The sequence below is a fragment of the Hyperoodon ampullatus genome, assembly GCF_949752795.1.
Source record: "Hyperoodon ampullatus genome assembly, chromosome: 2".
Classification (NCBI taxonomy): domain Eukaryota; kingdom Metazoa; phylum Chordata; class Mammalia; order Artiodactyla; family Ziphiidae; genus Hyperoodon; species Hyperoodon ampullatus.
In genome coordinates this window covers 128140874-128163797 of record NC_136915.1, presented here as the reverse complement: position 1 = coordinate 128163797, position 22924 = coordinate 128140874, and the positions used below count along the sequence as shown (strand labels likewise).

General features: G+C 37.5%; 1 protein-coding gene across 2 annotated transcripts in view; it reads right to left on the bottom strand.

Moving 5' to 3' along the window:
* The window catches only part of PLD5 (phospholipase D family member 5), a gene marked incomplete at both ends in the record, with an annotated part of 422025 nt that overhangs the window by 133043 nt on the left and 266058 nt on the right, over window positions 1-22924 (bottom strand). Inside the window, one exon of one of the 2 annotated variants that reach the window (XM_079696892.1) lies at window positions 5233-5364. In XM_079696892.1, coding sequence (XP_079553018.1) covers window positions 5233-5364 — 132 coding nt within the window. The remainder of the gene's footprint in view (window positions 1-5232; window positions 5365-22924) is intronic. The other variant, XM_079696891.1, reaches the window with a different exon arrangement.

Genomic DNA, 22924 nt, shown 5'->3' with positions numbered 1-22924 from the left:
AAGGTGGATATGGAGAAAGAAACAGAGGATTCCAATGACAATACTACCCCTAATTTAGCTTGTCTTTGAGGCCTACCAGTTAGGATTATGCATTAGGCAATGAGAAGCCACTTTACATATACTCCACTTTTGGCTATGATGAAGTAGCTTTTAGACTGACTCTCTGGCCAAGACAAATTTAAGAGCTGATGAAATACAGAAACAAAACTGAAAAGTTATATAATGGCATCACATTAACAGGCCTAAAGATTTATAAAGTAAATTTATTTCTACAAATAAAAATGTATAAAGTAATTTTCCACACATTTCAAATGTTTGAAATCATACAGAGTATATTCTTCTGACCATAGTGAAGATAACAGAAAGATAAATTGAACAATCTTTCAAATGTTTAGAGATCAAGGATTACAATTCTAAATAACCCATGGTTCAAAGTAGCAATTAAAGTAGAAATTAGAAACCTTTTTGAACTGAAAAATACTTTAATAATTTATGTCGTATTAAAAACTTGAGAGATGTAGCTAAAACAGTAGTAAGAGGCCTTGTCATGTTTATGGAGCAGAAGACTCAATACTGTCAATGTCAATTCTCCCGAAGTTTATCTGAAGAGTCAACATAATTCTAATAAAAATTTCAGCATTTTTGTGACAAACTGATTCCAAATTTTATTTTTAAATCTGAAGGGCCAAGAATAACTAACACTGGTTTAAAGATGAAAAACAAAGATGAAAAAAATTACACCACCTGATTTAACATGTATTATAAAGCCACAGTAATTAAACAATGTGGTATTTGTCCTAAGATAAATAAGTAGACCAACTGGAATGTAATACATAGGGAATGTAGAAATGGACCCAAACACATAGTCACCCAATTTTCAACAAGGATGCCTCTGAAATGGAGTGAAGAAAAAAATTTGATTTTAGTAAATGGCTTTCCATATAAATAAAAACTGATCTTCATCCCTGCTTCATCTCATACATAAAAAGTAAGTCCAGATCTAAATAGACTTAATTCTGACAGGTAAAACAATACAGCATTTAGAACACAACAAATGAGGATATCTTTATGACTTTGTGATGACAAATATTTTTTATACAGGATGCAATGAGCACCAACAATAAAGGAGTACTTAATAAACTGGATTTCATTAAAATTAAGACCTTCTATTTATCTAAAGACACCATTAGAAGAGTGGAAAAATAAGCTTCAAATGGGAGAAGATAATTGAAATACATATAGCCAAAAAAGGATTCAATTCCTGCCTATTAATCAAGAATAGGCCAATAAAAAAACAAAAATAAAATAACAATGGGCACAATACTTGAATAGACACTTCAACAAAGAAGATATAGAAATGGTCAATAAGTATATGAGAAGATGGTCAACATCATTAGTCATCAGGGGAAAAAAATTAAAGTCACGTCATGATACATATCCATCAGGATGGCTAAAATAAAAAAGACAAAGAATGCCAGATTTTGTGAGAATATGGAGCAAATGAAACTTTCATGTGTTGTCTGTGGTGGTGTAAACTGGTATAACCACTTTGGAAGCTGACTGGCAATGTCTATTGAAGTTGAACATACATAGCCTGTGATGTCGGCAATTCCACTCCCGGTAAATATCCAAAGAAATGAGTATAAACAGGCACCAAAAAGACATACGAGAATGGTCATAGCACCATATTATTTACAATAACAAAAAAGTGGGAAAAATCCAAATGTCCATCATCAGTAGAATACCTAAATTATATTTACATGATAGAATACCATATAAAAATGTAAAAGAGCAAACTACTTTTATACACAACATATATGGATCTTATAAAATTGAGCAAAAGAATCCAGATATGAGAGTATGTACTTAATAAGTCTATTTATATAAAATTCAAAAAAAGCACAAATATAATCTATAGTGGCAGAAGTTGAAATAGTGGTCAGCTCTGCAGAAGATACTGACTTCAAAGGGTAATGAAAACATTTCCTGAGACATCTGCAATGCTGTACATCATGATCTGTGAAGGGATTATACGGACGTGTTTACTTCATAAAAATTCCTAGAGCTATACACTTAATGCTGTGCTCTTTATTGCAGGTATGATATTTCTCAGTTAAAAGGAGTATATAACACTTGGGCATCCTCATACATACACCCGATTTAGGTGGGGATGTGAGCTGATAACAATCATGCTGTGGAGGATCCCTTTGGTAGCTGCATGGAGATCAGATGGTGGGAGGGTGAGAAGATCAGAAGTTGGGAAGAGAGAAAGTAGCTGTGGCTAGGTCTGGGCAAGGTATTAAATACCTGCACTAGGGCAGCTGTATCTGAAAAGGGACTGTGATATCTAGGAGAGAGACTCAGAGGCAGATCCTATAGAATCTGGCCTGTTAGATGTGAAGAATGAGAGTGTGGGGTGAGTGGGCGGTTGGAAATTCAGGTAAAGGAAGTTGCTGTTGGAGCTACTGAGTGAGGGGCAGGGGTATGCAGGTTAACACGCTGCCTATGAGATGCTGTTGGGGGATACAAGTGGAGACAGTGAGCAAGTGAAATTAGGAAAATTGATCAGTGAAACTCTGGATTTACAGGGAGACTTGTCTAGAATGAAATCCCTGCCGGGGTTTAAGGACTTCAAGGAGGTTGGGTTTCAAAAGTACCCCACCTTCCAGCCACAGGGTGAGACCTTGGAGGATTATCTTCTGACTTCTGAGTCAAGGATTGGGGAGCATGAGGCACAGTGAATAACCTTCAATCTCACCCCACCCACGGAGGTCTCTGTGGCCTTGGGCCACCTCACATCTCCAGCCCACTGTGCCTTCGCTGGGCCAATGTCTGCACTAAGTCCTTACCATTTCCTGGGGAAGCCTCACTCTTGTTCTTTTTCAGAATAAATTTGATTAACTTCTAAACTCAGTAACTCCTTCACAGCTGAAGTTGCTCATGGTTAGTCTCACACTTATCTGTTTTTTGTGGACTATTTCTGGACAAACCTTCCTGGAACTTTACCAAAAGACTAGGAACTCTCCCTAAAGAAATTTAAAGATAACCCCAAAGCAAAGTATTCCAACACAGATTTAAAACGATTTCATAAAAATATCAATATTTCTTAAATGCACTGTTATTATATACTATGTCTCTGCCACAGGGTGAGAGTAGAGAAATACAGAAACTGTATTTTAAACATGCATATATATTACACCTATGTGCATTAATAAAAGTCAGATAGGCTCACTCTAGGTACATAGGGAATAGCTGTGAGAACCTTGGGTCCTGTTTATTGTTCTCCCATTGTGAAGGAAAACCATTTTCTTATTTTGATAAGAACTCCTATTAGACATTAACAGAGCCTAAGCTGTAGTGACATATGCATATACTTGTGAAATTCAAATACTTCTTTTGTGTGAGAAGCACTGACTATAATGAAACTTTAATTCATAGTTCACAATAGAAATATAAACAAGGGCTTTATCTATAAATTCATTAATTGCTATTCCCTGTCCAAAGTAGCCAAATACTCAGCAGCAACTAAAAAAGGCTGTTATACCCCCAGTACTGCCTAGTTTTAACTTTTGGTTTAGTTTATAATATTTAGAGTGGCTATGGCAAGGAACAGAACTGTGGATGTACAGTCAAGAAGCAACTAAAGTCTCAGGCTATATCCTTCTCTTCCTAACTCATCTGCTTTTTACCCTTCTGGGGTAATCAAACCCCAAGGACATGAAATTAGCCTCCATAAGAAAAATCATCTGCAAATACAGGCACTCAGAGTTAGCCTAAAATAATCCACTCCTAAATATGTGTCAGATAACAAATTTTCAGATAGAAATTCAATTTACAGTGGGAACCCAATTTCATATTTTTTAAACAGTTTAAGCATTCATACATTTCTAATCCATGTTGGTTGTATCTGTCAATCCACTGAACTAGGTATTTTCTAGTTTTTCAAGTATATTGTGCTGTGCTCAAGTAGCATGGTGAAGCTTTCAGACCTAGCAATAACGCATGTATTTTCCCATGCATAGAAAACAGAATGTTCATGGTGGTAAGCCCATATGCCTGGCCAAGCTTTTGTCTTCTCTATGTTATTTTCTTTTCATAGGCTTTATCACTTTCAATTTTTCCTCTGCAGAAGGAAAGGCCACTTGGGCTCACTTACTTGCCTCATAGTCTGTTCCATTTTTTATTTTTATTTTTATTTTTGCAGTATGCGGGCCTCTCACTGTTGTGGCCTCTCCCGTTGCGGAGCACAGGCTCCGGACGCGCAGGCTCAGTGGCCATGGCTCACGGGCCCAGCCGCTCCGCGGCATGTGGGATCTTCCCGGACCGGGGCACAAACCAGTGTCCCCTGCATCGGCAGGCGGACTCTCAACCACTGCGCCACCAGGGAAGCCCTGTTCCATTTTTTAGAAAGTATTTTATTTTCACTTACTGATGTAGGGAAGATGACAAACAAAAATGCCCAATATGTTAAAACAGCATACATGTGAGATGTAGTATCATCAGGTGAAATACTGACACTCACTGGGGCCAACATCTTGTCCTCTCCTGGGGACACCCAGCAACTTGAACATTTTCACTGGCTCACACCTGCCAATTTCTTTCATAGGCTTACAGTTTGGATAGTAAATTCAGGGTAAAATTGTTTTATAAATCAGTAAAAACTTTTTGTGAGAGTTCAGTTAGTAAAGATAGAGCAAAATTAAGAAATTTATTTTATAATTATCCTCAGTGTTCAGGGATTGTGAGACAAATTGCAAAGTGGCCATACAAATGAGGCTCTCCTGTGGAATTGTCTTAAAAGTTGTGAATTAAGAAGTGTTTCATAGACTCCTACATCTGACTATATTATTTCAAAGAATATATGTAGCATGAGGAGAATTTCCATTTGATGGTCAAGAGAAAATCAGAAATCCAATGTTTGTTCTGATAAGAAGCGGCTCTTCTCTCTAATCACATCACTGAAGTGTTCAGAGAGGGAAAGATTCTTCTTTCCAGTTAATTATCATCTAATGGCTAGTAGATTATTTTGCATAAGCTAATATGCAACAACACTACTTTAAAAATCCCAGTAGAATTGACTAATTAGTACTCTCATTTAAAGGCTTTAATCAAGCTGTTTTTCAAAGGAGAAATAAGAAGTGCACTAAGTCAAGTGTGTTGATTATAAAGAAATCATGTACTGCTCTATGTAGAATTAAAGGTACCGGAACAGAACACCCAGAGGTAGAGTACCATGTCAACCTTGGCCTTACCCTTTGATTTCAAGGCTTCTAATACCTTTGAATCAGCTGTTACATCACTCACTAGCTTGATTTCAACATTTTGAGAAGTCAGTTGGAGCAACTTTTCGAAAAGACGTTGACCCTAGAAAAAATATTCAGAACCAAAGTCAGAAAACCTAAAAGTATGCTATTTTAAATAGGAATAAATAAACATTGAAAATTAAAACTATTCATTCAAATTTTAAAAGGCAAGCACTTCAGCCCTTGGCAGCACTTCATAAATTCAAAAGAGTTTATGGAAATAGAGTAGTAGTAGGAACACAGATTACATTGTTTTTTTGAGTATTGTGCAATTCAACAATTATTGCAATAGTCATTTCAATGCTACAATGCAAATCTACTCTTCTTTTACTTTTTCATGAACTCAAATTATCTACACATGAAGAGGCAGAGAATATTAAACAGTTGTGATTGGACCCAGAAAGACCTGGATTCCAGCTGGTTTTCCAATTTACAAACTCCGTTTCTTAATCTCATTAATTTCCAGTTTCTTCTTCGTAAAAGATAGATAATATTAGTACTTACTTTAATAGGTTTTTGTGAGGATTAAGAGACAGTAGTAGGTAAGTATCCTTTAAGTGTTAGCCATTATGGGGGAATCATGACTACTTATCAGGGATTTGCCTAAATTCACCTTCTTGTTTAAAACGTATTTTACTGAATTCAACTTATGGTCTGCCTAGAAATCTAGAATTATTAGCCCAGCCTAAACATAACTGAAAAAAATAAAAAGTAAAGGCTTTCCTTATAAGATTTTCACAAACATAATTTTTATAGTAAATTTTTTTTTTTTTTAATCTCAGGGAGACTCTACATAGTGGTAGGTCCATAGCTATTATATCATCTTAGGTGAGTGGACCGCAACATTATCCTTTTTATTTCCTCTTGTGTGTTTTCATAGACTCCTCATTATCATAAGAGGGAACTGGTCTTCTTTTATTGGTTCTTCAGAATTTTGTTATTCAGCCACAAACTCAAATACCTTTGGAGGCTAAACAGGCAATAAGGCTTTAGTATTAATGGCCCCCCAAGTGGCAGAGTCTTATCTTACTTTGATAAGAATAGATTATTGATAATGATCATGTAGAAAGAATTTGAAGACTGAAAAGAGAAAATGGATGAAATGTAGATGTAGAGCAGTGATTCCTGCAATTCAGCCTTAGAAAAGAAAGAAGCCAAAGATCAAAACCCTAACACTTTGGAATATTAAGGAGGAGGGAGCTGGTATGCCAGTGCTAGGGTGACAGCTGACAGCAGGGAGGAGTGTCTGGCATAATCCAGCCATGCTCCTGCCTAGAGCTGGTGCAGTATAGCCTAAACTCCATAATCCCTGGAAGTTAGAGAAAAGAGGAGTTGCACCCCATGTCAGGAATGGAGGCTTCCTTTTTGTCTAACTAAGTGTGCTGATAAAGGTTGCCCAAAGTAGAACTCACCAAAAGTAACCAAATTACTTTGCATGCAAAGCGTGGAGGCAGCCTCCCCACAAAGCAGGTATTATTCTTATGAGGCATGTTGAATGAGTGCATCAGGCAGTTGCAAATTGCTTTTTTAATAAAGAGGTGAGAGGGAAGAGGGAGGGAGAGAGAAAGAGAGATATGAAGAGATAGAGGGAGAAGGATAAGGAAAAAACAGCTGCTGATTTGCTGATTTCAGGGTCTACGTACATTTCAAATTTACTATGGAGAAATGAGGGCTTGGCAGTGAGAGGCTCAGACACTGGATGTGAGGGAAGATGCACTTGGTGGGGCTTTGTGGATTTTCCTGCAGAGCTGCCACTAACACAACCTCCTCCCTGTGAGCTTTGTCACTCTGCCAAGTTGTGCACTATACTCTTGTCACACACCCTTGAAGGTTTGGTGATGCCTGAATAGCCCAGATTTCTACAGCCCAGACTCATGGTCATCTCACAGTCACATAAATTGTTTGTATTTTTCACTTTCACAAAGGGAAAGGGCATATGCACTCTGTGTGTTATTAAGTCCCCACGGTTAGTGAGCCAGTATTTTTAAAGACCTTTTTTTTTTTTTGATGTGGACCATTTTTAAAGTATTTATTGAATTTGTTACAATATTGCTTCACTTTATGTTTTGGTTTTTTGGCCGCGAGGCATGTGAGATCTTAGCTCTCTGACCAGGGATCAAAGCCGTACCCCCAGCATTGGAAGGCAAAGTCTTAACCACTGGAGTGCCAGGGAAGTCTTGAGCCAGTATTTTTAAACAAATGCTTTTTTTTTTTGCTCTTAGTTAACAATAAATTTAGCACAAATGAAACATAAGAGATCTTCTAACCTATCTGTACTTCTGGCTCTGAACCTTAAATTTATTCTCACTGTGTTATTTTTGTGAGATTTAAAATAAAGACCAGAACTCTCAAACGTGAATGAAAATAGAAACTCCAAAAGCTACAGATAGTAGCAGACTGTCATTAAATAAAGCTTATTTTTACTTCAATATGTGCTGATTACTTACACCAAGGAGTCTTAAAATTTTTAATTATAGTGCTCACTGTAATGAACTTGTGCTGGGGTAGAATTTCTGTACTTGAGCTTGAGGCAGAACTTCTATTAAATTTCCCCTGTTTTCAGTGTCTTACCTCCTAGTCCACCCATTTTTGCTAGGACATTCAAAATGTAATTACTTCAAAGGTATGAAACACTTATTCTATGCTGAGATCTGCAGTAAGGCCTACTGCTCTCTGAGTTAAATTTACTCATCATGTTTTCATAAAGGAATAACAAAAGCCCCTTGGTTTTTAAACATCAGCAGTTTAAAGACTTGCTCTTTCTGGTGAGAAACATTAGCCAACATTTTAAACTTAAATAAATCATCTTGAAGTTAGCTAGTGGCTCAGGCACATTGACCTACTTTAAGCCATTTTTTTCCAATGTCTGCAAAAACCTTATGATAGACAGTACAATTCTGGACAGAGAGCTGTACCGCAAGGATAGAGATCCAGCTCAGCCCCTTTGTGACTCTGAAGAGGCTGCTTAACCCAAGAGAGTAGGGGTTACAAATACTGCCTATTTCTGTTGACCCAAAACAACTCATAGGCAGGATGAAATGCCACAATAAAATGCGAAGGGGAAAAACAAAGATACCAAAGAGAAATCAGAAGATAGTCCTCTGATTGGACTAAAAAAAAAAGTCCTCTGGCTGGACTAAAACTCTACGATTTTAGAGCTAAATTAGAAGAGTAATTAAAGAACACTGTTGAGGCCCAAATTAGTGGCCCAAAGACCAAATGGAAGAAATATCTCAAAGCGCAAACATGCATGCACACACACATACACAAAAGCATAAGGGTGACAAGGGGAGAAAAGGGTGATCGATAAATTGAAGATATATAACATGTGGCTAATAGGTGTATTAGAAGAGAGAAAGAGACAAACAGAATAAGTTTGCAAATAACAGAAGAAAAAAGTGTCCAACTTGAGGAAAGACATAGATTTACATGTTGAAAAGATAACTGAAGATGGAGGCAAATGTAATGTGGAAAGTCACATCTAGGCACATTTTGTAGAATTAATCAACACCAAGGAGAGAGAGGAATTCTTACAAACTCCCGGCCCCAAACAGAACAAAACAAAAAGGTACCTATCAAGGAAAAAGGATCAGACTGGTGTGGAGCTAACCATCGACAACACTAAACCAGCACTTGGTGGTGACAGACCGTGGAAGAAAAAAAGTGAAGCACAGGAGTGCTTTACCCAGTCAAGGATTTTACCTGCCAGCAGGAAAGAAAAATATATTTGCAGATATATACAGGCTTAGAGACTGTATTACCTACATAACCCATATGAGAAACATATTCAATGAAGGGCTCTAACCAAACAGTAAATAACACTAAAACCCATCAAGGAGGATGAAGGAAAGAAGAAATAATTGGTTAGCAATGTGATATGAATATGTGTTTGATGTACTTGCTAGGACACTTTATAGGGGAATGCCTACTAAGAATCTATTACATGCATTCCCAGTGCTATTACCCTAAAAGGACTGAAAATTGATTCTTTCTGGTGTGAGTGTAGAGATGTGTGTGTAGATGAAAGTTACTCTTTTTTACTAATAAAACATAGATATACATACAGTAAATATGCAATATATCTGTGGTATTAAAATTTCATGGTGGGGGCAGGATTAGGAAAAAATGTCTAAAAATTTCCCAAGTAAGGTGATAATGAAAAAAAGGTTGAGAAACACTGATCTACAACAAACTGGATAAAGGATCTCAGTAAAAATTAGAATAAGAGCTGAGGAGGGCTTAAAAGGACTACATGGGGGCTTCCCTGGTGGCGCAGTGGTTGAGAGTCCACCTGCCGATGCAGGGTATATGGGTTCGTGCCCCGGTCCGGGAGGATCCCACATGCCGTGGAGCGGTTGGGCCCGTGAGCCATGGCTGCTGAGCCTGCGCGTCCGGAGCCTGTGCTCCGCAATGGGAGAGGCCACAACAGTGAGAGGCCCGCCTACTGCAAAACAAAGTAAAACAAAACAAAAACAAAAACAAAACAAAACACAACCACTACCACTTTAAAATATGTCTTTCAAGGCTGGGTAGATCTAATAGAAAATAAATGAGGATATATGAAAATTAAATAATACAATCAATAAACTTGATTATGTGTACATATATATATTTTTCATTTTATATATCAAGCCCCTCAAAACAATATTTGTCTGTAGAACATTTATAAAAAAAAACTTCCTGTAACTGCCATTAAGAAAACTTGAACAATGGTTAAAATGAAATATCTACAGGCTTCATTCTCTGCTCATAATATAACAAAATGAGAGACACACCATTAACATGTAACTCATAAAACAAATCTTAACTACTTGAACATTTTAAAACTCACTCTTAGATTATCCTTACATCAAAAGAGAAAAGAAATGTGAATTTTTCTATTCTCTAGGAAACTATGAACAGTTGAGCTCTTCATAGCAAAACCATGAAATGAAGAAATATTTGGTGTCAGAGAGAAATTTTTAACTGTTAGTGTCTTCAGTATTATTAAAAATGAACCATAGATCACAATAATCATATTAATATGGTAGTGGCGTAGGAATGGATAAACAGACAAGGGGACTTACAGAGAATCCAGAAATAGTACTACACATGATTTTTATTTAAAACATGCTATTTTAATTCTGTCTGGAAGAGGTGAAGTGGTTTAATCTGGCACAAGTGGAAGATACCCCTATATTACACTACATAGAAAAATATATTCTTAGGAAGAATAAGGATACAACAACACTTGCAAGAAAATCTGGGCAACTACATCTACAGTCTTGGAGTGGTGAAAACCTTAATCACGTTGTAGGAGGCTAAATAATGGCCTCTAAAGATGTCAGGTCCTAATCTGGAAACTGTCAATGAAATAGAATCTTTGCAGATGTGATTAAATTAAAGGTTTTGAGATGAGGAGATATCCTGGATTATTTGAGTGAGCCCTAAAGGCAATCATTGTAGAGGTAGGCAGAAGGGACTCTGACACACCCAGAGGAGGAGGGAGTGTGAACATGGAGCAGGCAGATTTGAAAATCCTGGCCTTGAGGACTGGGGTGACATAGCAGCAGGCCAAGGGATGCCAGCAGCTACCAGAAGCTGGAAGGGGTAAGGAGTGTATTTTCCCCTAGAACATGGTGGCTACCCTCTGGAGGGAGCACCCCTCTGCTGACACCTTGGCTTTGGCCCAGTAAAACTAATTTCAGACTTCTGGCTTCCAGAACTGCAAGAGAATAAATTTCTGTTATTTTAAGGTACAGTGTGTGCTAATCTGTTGCACTGGCCACAGGAAACTAATAAACAAACCAACTATATAGAAGTAATAAAAGATAAATAGAACTATAAAAGTAAAAAAATATATAGAGCAAAAGATACCACAAAGTTAATGAAAAACAGTAAAAGTCTGGAATAAATATTTGTTATATAAATGAGAAACAAAGAGTTAACAGCTGTACCTTACAAAAATAAATTTAAAATTAGTAAGAAAAGGCCAGTAGCCCAACCAAATATGGGCAAAGTATGAGATTAGACAAGCCTAAGAAGAGCAAGCCTACATGGCTAGCAGACATAAAGAGATGCTTTATGTTGACGAGAGAAGCATGACACAAAGCAATATAGAGATCTCTCTTTGCACTCAAAGAGACAAGAAATAATTTATGAGTGGCAGCATTTACTCTTGTCAACGATTTGGGGAAAGAGTACTCTAACATATTGCTTCCTTCCACACAGGAATCTAACATCTAGAGGCCCATCTCAAAGAAACAAAGGCACCAAAATATGCATATGCACTTATGATTATATATCTTAGGTATGCTATCATGATACACACACACACACACACACACACACACACACACACACAGGATAAAAAGTTTAAATGAGAGTAAAAAGGGACATAAGGACTGATTAAACAGTTGATGATACAGTCATGAGAAAACAAGATTTAGCATTTATTTTAAGATACAGTGTCCTTTTAAAGAAATACACTTGCTCTGACTTTTTTAAAATTTGTGACTTAACAGACAAAACCACACATGCATCAACCCCTCTTGACTCAAATTGTTAGTTAATTTATTTAACCAGTCAGTTCTATTATCTATAAGATTGACCTCTTATTTATTTACTATATTTACTGAAATTTTTTGTTGCTATATTACTGAAAAAAGTTTTCTTCAGTTTAGAACACATACTAAAATATTCTTATTTACTTATTATATTTACTGAAATACACAAAGTTTGCCAAGGGTATAAATATAAATATATTACTTATATACTTGTCAGTGTCAACTTTTACTCTCAAATACCCCCAGGACAAGGAAAAATGTATTTTGAGCAAATTTATTCAACACATTTGCTGGATGCCTGCTATGTGCCAGGGACTTTAATAAGTATTGGAGATAAATGATAAATAAGCAAATACAGCCCAATGTGTCAGATGGTAGGTAAAGGAGGTACAGGCCTAAGGGAAATACAGCAAGGGCACTAATAACCCAGTCCAAGGTACTCAGGGAAAGTTCCACCAAAAAAGGGAGGAAAGAAAGAATATTCAGGTGGAGATCTGTGGCAGAGACATAAGTAGGAGCACATCATGAAGGGTCTTGTAAGCCTGGACAAACAGTCTACACCTCATCTGGAAAACAATGTGGACCTCTGAAGGATTTTACATAGGGAAGGGCATAATCAAATTTTTGTTCTGAAAGAAAACTCTTGACTACAAATTGGAGAAGGACTGGTACAGGGCAAGGCTGCAGGCTGAAAGAGAAATCAGAAGGTTGGTGTGTGGTTTGGTGAGAGATGATGTGATCTGAGCTAGTGTCAATGGCAGTCAAAAAAAAAAAAAAAAAGGAAGGATCTCAGGTATTTATGAGACACTACAGTGATGAACTGGTTGCTTAGGCTTGGGCTGAGGAAAAGAGAAGAGTTGCGGATGGTGGCCAGAGTCCCCAGCTGCTTTCAGAACATGCCGATGGAATATAGAATTCCTTATCTGAAGCCAGAAGATGTTGGCCATTACATCAGTTCAAAAATCTCCTGCAGTCATGGATCAATCACAGCTTCGGAACTCAGACAGGGCCACAGACCCAGTAACTTAATTGAGAATATCCACTTTTGGGGTAGCAAGCAATAAGGATTACTCGCTTGATATCAGCAGAGAGTATCTGCTATGTAGGCATGCAGGCTGCCAGTCCATTCATTAGTCCAGGTTACATCCCATTAAGGGATTTAATTATTTTGAAGAGTTAATCACCAAGACCTTGCCTAATAATGGTTATTCACAATTATGCACCCCATGGGTATGAACAAAGCCATACCTGTTAGGGGCAGACGAAGAGAGATGAATAAGCTCATCATGCCCATGAAGGGCCAGGAAATAGCAAGGAATTAATATCAGGAGCAGCATGCTTATTACAGGGATCTGGGTAGCTGGATTCCTACAGTACTAGAAAGTACTAGAAAGGCTGCTCCAGTGTCCAGTCTGGCTGCAAAAGGTGGATGGACAACGTAATCTTGGCAGTGCATTCGGCAGTATTTGGAAGAGTGTGCATGGCACTGCAGGAGACGGTGGCCTGTGATGTGACTGGGGCAAGGGAGGAGTGCCAGCAAGTGCCAAACACTCCAGCTCTTCCACAATCACTTATTCTGAGTGGGCAGAGAGCCCCACACAGAATGGAGGCAGAATTCCTTCACATACTCTCTCCCAGTGGTCCCAGCTTCCCCAGGAAGCAACAATGAGGATTTACTACATTGCTCCCCCAAAACCCCATGGTCTTAAGAAACAGACTCTTTAGCCCTCTATCCTACTTCTAAGAATTGATGCTGAGTGAATGAACAAAAAGAAAACAATGGTTTGTACAGAAATATTTACTGCAGTATAATTTACTTCTGAAAAAAAGAAAAAGCTTAAATGTCCAATAATAGAGAAATATCAATAGTTATATACATTTAATCTGGTGTATATGCTACATTGTATATTATGCAGGCAATTTAAAATAATGTTTACCAGGGTTTCTAATAACATGGAAAGATGCTTATGGTATGACATTAAGTTCAAAATTAAGATACAAATTTCTTTATATGAGCCTATGTATGTAATTATGCATAAAATATCAAACCATTAAAAAAATTTTTGTCGATGATCACATGGATGATTTTGTTCTCTTTAATTTCTCTGTAGTTTCCAAATTTTCTATAGTAAGAAGCTATTGGTATTATAATGAGAAAAAAATCCAACCTATCCTTTTTCAAAAAAGTTCCAAAAACATCAATAGACCATAGGAAATAGAGAGCGAAATGTCTAGAGAGAAAACAATCAAGCGTATAGGTAAATAAAACTAAGACAACTTTAAAGAAAAGTTATTATTTAATGAAAATAATTGAGAAGAATGTCTTCGGGTTCATGATTTATTCATGTCTATATGATTGGATTCTAAAAGAATCAAAGAGGTTAAACTCTTGCTAATCATAGTGTTTATGAGTTTATCTATGAATGATGATTTTCCTTAGAAATATATTGGAAAGCAAGCAAGAACATAATTAGAATTACTCAACAGATGGGGGAGCAAAAGTATACAGAAGCAGCAGGAATTCACTAAGAACTGCATTGAGGGAGGACCAGAAGCCACAAGAGCCAGGAGGGCTCTGCTGAGCAGCCGAGAGCGGAGAGAAAGCTGCACAAACCTGTTCGCTGACAGCTCCTTTCATCACCGCTCTACCACTCTGTATTATTTTTTTTTTATTTTTTTTTATTTTTTATTAGTTTCTGCTTTATAACAAAGTGAATCAGTCATACATACACATCTGTTCCCACATCCCTTCCCTATTGCGTCTCCCTCCTTCCCACCCTCCCTATCCCACCCCTCCAGGCGGTCACAAAGCACCGAGCTGATCTCCCTGTGCTCTGCGGCTGCTTCCCACTATCTATCTACCTTACGTTTGGTAGTGTATATATGTCCATGCCTCTCTTTCGCTTTGTCACAGCTTACCCTTCACCCTCCCCATATCCTCAAGTCCGTTCTCAAGTAGGTCTGTGTCTTTATTCCCGTTTTACCCCTAGGTACTTCATGACATTTTTTTTTTTTTAAATTCCATATATATGTGTTAGCATACGGTATTTGTCTTTCTCTTTCTGACTTACTTCACTCTGTATGACAGACTCTAGGTCTATCCACCTCATTACAAATAGCTCAGTTTCGTTCCTTTTTATGGCTGAGTAATATTCCATTGTATATATGTGCCACATCTTCTTTATCCATTCATCCGATGATGGACACTTAGGTTGTTTCCAGCTCCGGGCTATTGTGAATAGAGCTGCAATGAACATTTTGGTACATGTCTCTTTTTGAATTATGGTTTTCTCAGGGTATATGCCTAGTAGTGGGATTGCTGGGTCATATGGTAGTTCTATTTTTAGTTTTTTAAGGAACCTCCATACTGTTCTCCATAGTGGCTGTACCAATTCACATTCCCACCAGCAGTGCAAGAGTGTTCCCTTTTCTCCACACCCTCTCCAGCATTTATTGTTTCTAGATTTCTTGATGATGGCCATTCTGAATGGTGTGAGATGATATCTCATTGTACTTTTGATTTGCATTTCTCTAATGATTAATGATGTTGAGCATCCTTTCATGTGTTTGTTGGCAGTCTGTATATCTTCTTTGGAGAAATGCCTATTTAAGTATTCTGCCCATTTTTGGATTGGGTTGTTTGTTTTTTTGCTATTGAGCTGCATGAGCTCTTTATAAATTTTGGAGATTAATCCTTTGTCAGTTGCTTCATTTGCAAATATTTTCTCCCATTCTGAGGGTTGTCTTTTGGTCTTGTTTATGGTTTCCTTTGCTGTGCAAAAGCTTTGAAGTTTCATTAGGTCCCATTTGTTTATCTTTGTTTTTATTTCCATTTCTCTAGGAGGTGGGTCCAAAAGGATCTTGCTGTGATTTATGTCATAGAGTGTTCTACCTATGTTTTCCTCTAAGAGTTTGATAGTTTCTGGCCTTACATTTAGGTCTTTAATCCATTTTGAGCTTATTTTTGTGTATGGTGTTAGGGAATGATCTAATCTCATACTTTTACATGTCCCTGTCCAGTTTTCCCAGCACCACTTATTGAAGAGGCTGTCCTTTCTCCACTGTACATTCCTGCCTCCTTTATCAAAGATAAGTTGGCCATATGTGCGTGGGTTTATCTCTGGGCTTTCTATCCTGATCCACTGATCTATCTTTCTGTTTTTATGCCAGTACCACACTGTCTTAATTACTGTAGCTTTGTAGTATAGTCTGAAGTCAGGGAGCCTGATTCCTCCAGCTCCGTTTTTCGTTCTCAAGATTGCTTTGGCTATTCGGGGTCTTTTTTTTTTTTTTTGCGGTACGCGGGCCTCTCGCTGTTGTGGCCTCTCCCGTTGCAGAGCACAGGCTCCGGACGCGCAGGCTCAGCGGCCATGGCTCACGGGCCCAGCTGCTCCACGGCATATGGGATCCTCCCGGACCGGGGCACGAACCCGTATCCCCTGCATTGGCAGGCGGACTCTCAACCACTGCGCCACCAGGGAGGCCCTATTCGGGGTCTTTTGTTTTTCCAAACATATTTTGAAATTTTTTGTTCTAGTTCTGTGAAAAATGCCAGTGGTAGTTTGATAGGGATTGCATTGAATCTGTAGATTGCTTTGGGTAGTAGGGTCATTTTCACAATATTGATTCTTCCAATCCAGGAGCATGGTATATCTCTCCATCTATTTGTATCCTCTTTAATTTCTTTCATCAGTGTCTTATAATTTTCTGCATACAGGTCTTTTGTCTCCTTAGGTAGGTTTATTCCTAGATATTTTATTCTTTTTGTTGCAATGGTAAATGGGAGTGTTTTCTTGATTTCATTTTCAGATTTTTCATCATTAGTGTACAGGAATGCCAGAGATTTCTGTGCATTAATTTTGTATCCTGCTACTTTACCAAATTCACTGATTAGCTCTAGTAGTTTTTCGGTAGCATCTTTAGGATTCTCTATGTATAGTATCATGTCATCTGCAAACAGTGACAGCTTTACTTCTTCTTTTCCAATTTGGATTCCTTTTATTTCCTTTTCTTCTCTGATTGCTGTGGCTAAAACTTCCAAAACTAGGTTGAATAAGAGTGGTGAGAGTGGGCAGCCTTGTCTTGTTCCTGATCTTAGTGGAAATGGTTTCAGTTTTTCACCATTGAGGACAATGTTGGCTGTGGGTTTGTCATATATGGCCTTTATTATGTTGAGGAAAGTTCCCTCTATGCCTACTTTCTGCAGGGTTTTTATCATAAATGGGTGTTGAATTTTGTCGAAAGCTTTCTCTGCATCTATTGAGATGATCATATGGTTTTTCTCCTTCAACTTGTTACTATGGTGTATCACATTGATTGATTTGCGTATATTGAAGAATCCTTGCATTCCTGGAATAAACCCCACTTGATCATGGTGTATGATCCTTTTAATGTGCTGTTGGATTCTGTTTGCTAGTATTTTGTTGAGGATTTTTGCATCTATGTTCATCAGTGATATTGGCCTGTAGTTTTCTTTCTTTGTGACATCCTTGCCTGGTTTTGGTATCAAGGTGATGGTGGCCTCGTAGAATGAGCTTGGGAGTGTTCCTTCCTCTGATATTGTTTGGAAGAGTTTGAGAAGGATGGGTGTTAGCTCTTCTCTAAATGTTTGATAGAATTCGCCTGTGAAGCCATCTGGTCCTGGGCTTTTGTTTGATGGAAGATTTTTAATCACAGTTTCAATTTCAGTGCTTGTGATTGGTCTATTCATATTTTCTGTTTCTTCCTGAGTCAGTCTTGGTAGGTTGTGCATTTCTAAGAATTTGTCCATTTCTTCCAGGTTGTCCATTTTATTGGCATAGAGTTGCTTGTAGTAATCTCTCATGATCTTTTGTATTTCTGCAGTGTCTGTTGTTACTTCTCCTTTTTCATTTCTAATTCTATTGATTTGAGTCTTCTCCCTTCTTTTCTTGATGAGTCTGGCTAATGGTTTGTCAATTTTGTTTATCTTCTCAAAGAACCAGCTTTTAGTTTGGTTGATCTTTGCTATTGTTTCCTTCATTTCTTTTTCATTTATTTCTGATCTGATCTTTATGATTTCTTTGCCACTCTGTATTCTTATCACTGGTTTTTCTTCTCCCCCACTACTCATTGCTCATTTGGTTTTGTGTCCCCAGCAAATTCTGTCTCCCCCACTACTCATTGCTCATTTGGTTTTGTGTCCCTAGCAAACAGCACAGTACCTTGATAAATGTTCGTTCAGTAAAGGCACATTCAAAATTATTCTATGGCCACATTTCAAACAGGAGAATGCTAATTTATAAGCATGTGTCAAGTGTTGATTTTGTGGAACAAAAAAGATACTATTTTGAAATAAGGGGACAGTCTTTTCATAAGGTGACACTATTTTCATGTTGATACTGCACCAGGAGTTATTCAGTCTGGAGATGAGAAGGTTGAAGAGAACCTATTGTTTATGTGGAACATTGAAATAGAAGTTGTCACCCTTTTATATCATCACTGAGAGAACAACTGGAATAAACAGGATTAAACCGAAACAGGTAAAATTAAGTTGACTGAGCAGAAAGGGACCAACCTGGCTCTATTGGGAAATCTATAAAAATCACACACTGTTTATTAGACTGGGATGGTTTAGAGCAGTAATTCTCAACCCTGGCTGCACAATGGAATCCCCAAGTTATCTTTTAAAAGGTATCAGACCCTGAGGCCCTCTCCAAATGTTCAATTTAACTGATCTAAAGTGAGCTTGGACATAGGTATATCTCAAAGGCTCCCCAGGTGATTCTTACTGGTCGTTATGGCTGAAAGTTGCCATACTGGGACAGAAGGGTAAGAATCTACTTGAAAATATGCACATTTTTCTTTCTCTTTTCTTCACCTAAACTTTGAAGAACAACCTGAATTATTATTCTGGGAAGAACTATCTTTACCTCTTTTAATAGAAGTTGAGAACTTGATGGACAGCTGAAAGTTATTCCTGCTGTAAAATGATAAAGTAAATTCCTGTATGGAATTTGAAAGTAAATGTCTTGCACTAGAAAAACAAAAATCAAATGAAAACAGCAACTATCTTTTATGAGCTCCATTATTTGCTGTTTCACAAACATTATCTAATCAAATTTACAAAGCAATCAAATGAGACAGGCATTATTAAATCCATTTTATAGATGAGGGAATGGACGATCAGAGGGATTATGACATTTGTCCAGTGTGACCACAACTACCAAACTGCTGGTCATGTCAAATGTGGATGGTGCCAAACCTATGGTCTTTCCGCTGTAGCAAATGCCTCCTAGATAGTTTGCCTTTTCCATAAGACCAAACTTTGAGAACTGAAAATAAAAAAAATAATGGATTCTAAACTGAGCCAAATAACAACAGAGCATTAGTATGTATCCTAATTTATGTTCTAATTAATTTATACATGTTTTATTTTTCCCTATAACTCCATAAAAGCACAAAATAGACTATAGGAAGTTTGCCATAATATAGTAAAAATGTATTCAAGTCCTCAGATCTACATCAAAACAAAGGATGAAATGTGCATTTTCCATGTTGTATCATAATATCCTCCCTTCTCTGGCTGTCTCACTCCAACCTACTAATTACAATATACCAACCTCTTAATTACAACAGGTTGGAAGAATTTCAATTATTTAAAGGACCCCTCTCCACCAACTATGCTCATCTCCTTTCAGGCAAAATGAAAAGCAGGAACTATTGTGATTTTATTTTTCCTAGATTACAAAAGAGTTAGTAATAAAGAAAAGAAATTTTAATTAAATATTATGATGAGGCTGCAACATTTTTGGATACTTTTATCAGACTTTTACATGGAAACAACATTGTCAAAAATAGGATTCTCCCGGGTTCCAGAAATACCCCTGTGTTGCAGAGTAGATGCTGACTGTTTGCACGATGAATGAGTGTAAAGTTTACTTCAGTAGACTTGGAGAGGGAATGGAACAGCAGGGATGGGAAAGAAAGGAAGAGTGGGCTTAGAAGGGCATTGAAGATGGAGAATCAATAAGATGGTGGAGACTGGGAATGAGAAGTACTGGAGTGTGTGGAGTCCTAGCTGACTCCACCAGACTGCAGGCTCCCTGAGGATGGCTAAGAGATATTACAGGTCAAAGTATGAAGTGATAGTAATAGAAAATGTTAACAATATCATTTATGAACAAATCATGAAGATAGCTATGAAACAAACATCACAAGGAAAGGGTTTATAGTTGGGTGAAACAAAATCTCTCTTCTGTTGCTTAACCTACATTGATAGTCAGTTAGGAAGAATATTGCTAGGAAGGAATGAGTGGGCTACAAGACATGGCCTGGAGACCTGAGTCACACATGAATGCAGCTGCCTAATCAAGGGATGGCAGGATGCATCCCACCAAAGTGAGATCACTGAATGCTGCCTGGCCTTAGGGGACTTCAACTTAAACAAAAACAAGAAGCAAAACACCAACCAATTGACCAAAAACCAAAAATCAGAAGCGGCTGTAGGTTGGATAAGATCACATTACTTCCTGCGTATTCAAGATTCAAGATGACAGTTGTCCAGAGGGATATATGTGTATGGATGTATATATGTATACATAGATAGACAGATGGGTGACAGCAAGACACTGTGTGTGTGTGTGTGTAAAAATTTGTAATAAATAGAAGTTAGAATTCCATATATAATGATAATTTTCCTAGTACTTCTTATCTACCCAGAATCTCACATTTGTAGAAATTATATTCCTCTTTTAATTTTACATGGTAACCATCTTGGATTCTAGCATAGTGTAAAGTACCCAGTAAGAACTCATTATTTGTTACTACAATTAAACTGACTTGAACTAAAGTTGCAGTGTGCACCTAAATAAGTAAATGTGAATGATAACATTCATGAATTTAACAATAAACACTTACATAGGCACTAAATGGTCAAAGATTGCTCTATACCCCTTACATATATTAACTGATTTAATCTACATAACAACCTATGAGGTAGATTCTGTTATCACCTTGATTTTGCTGATGAGAAAACTGAGGCACAGAGAGTTTAGCATCTAGCTCAAAGTCACACAGCTACTAAGTAGATAAAAAGAAATATAAACTATACTCCTGACTCATTTCTATAGTCTGTCTACCACTGACAGTCTGTCTACCACTTACTGTGTAGAGACAGGATCCTGGCTTATGCTTTCCAAAATAACCTCTTGGATCATTGAACTTTCAAACATGCTAGTTACTAAATTGAGTAAATACTGTTTGATTTTAAAAATCATAATTTTTCAAAATTAAACAATTGTGATGTATCATTAACTGGTAATCATGGCTCACTGTAGACCAGCAACTAATTGATTTCATATAAATATATCTCTTTAAGATTCAGTTGTTGTAGCTCATTAATTATTTTATTTGGTTTCTTACAGTGAACTCATAGAGAATAGGACTTTTTTGCTCAATGAATTAGGTAGCTCTACTAAGAAGTCTTTGTCAAATCATATTTCCTGGCTTTTCCTAAAGAGTCTTGATTTCATAAACCTCCACCATTTTATCCCATAAATTAGCAATCAAGTCGTCCTAGAAATTCAATGTTTCAGGGTCTAAACTCATCATTCAGACAGAAAAAAACAAAACCCTTAGCCCAACCATGTCTTTTGATTAAATATGAAAATATAATTTCCATGGAACTGTAGACCTCACTAGCCCTTAACATGACTGTGATCCAGAGCAAGGTCACTGCCCAGTTTCTTTCAGCACAGAAGGAAACAACCACAAAAAGATTAACAACACCCAGAGTGAAGTAGGAAAAACAAGGTGAGTTTTTCAGGGTGGGAATTAAAATAGCGATCCTTTGGCAGCACAGATTAAAAATGCATTTTTAATTAATGTGTCTGTTTCCAGGCAAATGAAAAAAAAAAGGTAGGCATTCATCATCCTATTAATAATGACCATAGCTCACTCTTACAAAATGGCATCCAGGGAGGACACAGACATCCAGAGAACACACAGATGTCATGTGCCATGTTTATTTGTGTCCCTTTTCTGCTGAGCTGGGGCCTGCCTGCCACTGGCTATACCATTCCTTGGTGTATTTTGCTTACAGCTGCATTATGATAAGTAGATGGGCTGCTTTTCAGTTATAATTCCTACTTATTTATTTACCATTTATGGTTTCCATTTAGGACTTTTCAGGCTCTGTTGGTTTAGAAGTCTGTTAGAATAGTCCTGTTTGACTATTGTGCTCCTCAAAATAAAAATATTTTCTTTTAAAATATATTAACGGAAAATAAGCTGTGAACCTGAGCCAATTTTCATTACACTGAAACATCTTTTAAAAATTTTAATTAGCTCACTTGAGTAATTACAGTGTGAATTTCTTTTTCTTAGCATTCTTTTTCCTGTGTGCAATAAGTAAATCAATGACTACATCCCAATATTTATGAGGGCTTGGTAAAAATAAAAACATGCTCAAAGGTCCAAAGATTAGCCATCCAAAATCTGAAAGGTTGGGTAAAGTCTTGAATTTCCTATTTCCATTTGAAAGATAAAATCAGGTAAAATTTAAATCAAATAGGCTTTCAGCCAGTACCTTCCTTTGTAGAAATGGTAAAACTTGATGGCCTGGAGAGAACAGGATATGGATCTTTAAAGTGTACCCGAAGAGAAAAAGCTGGCAGCAAGGACCTGCTTTTTTTTTTTTCTGTTCCTGATCTCTGTACAATTACCCCTATGGTGTGGTGAGAGGGCAGGAAGGAGTGAGCCAGGCTCTTTAAAAATAATCTCTAAAAGCTCAAGACATGTGGTATTTAGACAAGTTCTTCTGGGCCTTTGAAGCCTAAGTACTTTTGCAAACACTGCTCTAGGGCTTGAGGGTCAGGTGAGGGGAGATGGGAAATGGAGCAAACCAGGCACCAAGCACTCTACTCCACACGCTTGCTCTTTCTTTAAAGACTACAGTCCATGCCTGGTATTCAACTAGTGTCAGTCACTTGGCCACCAGTGGACCAGAGGAATAGGAGAAAGGTTACTGTCTTGTTGAAGTTGCAACCCTCCAAACTCCGCTGTCAACCTCCGCCCTTCCTCCTGCTCACCACTCCTTCCAGGGTATGGTGCTCAGGG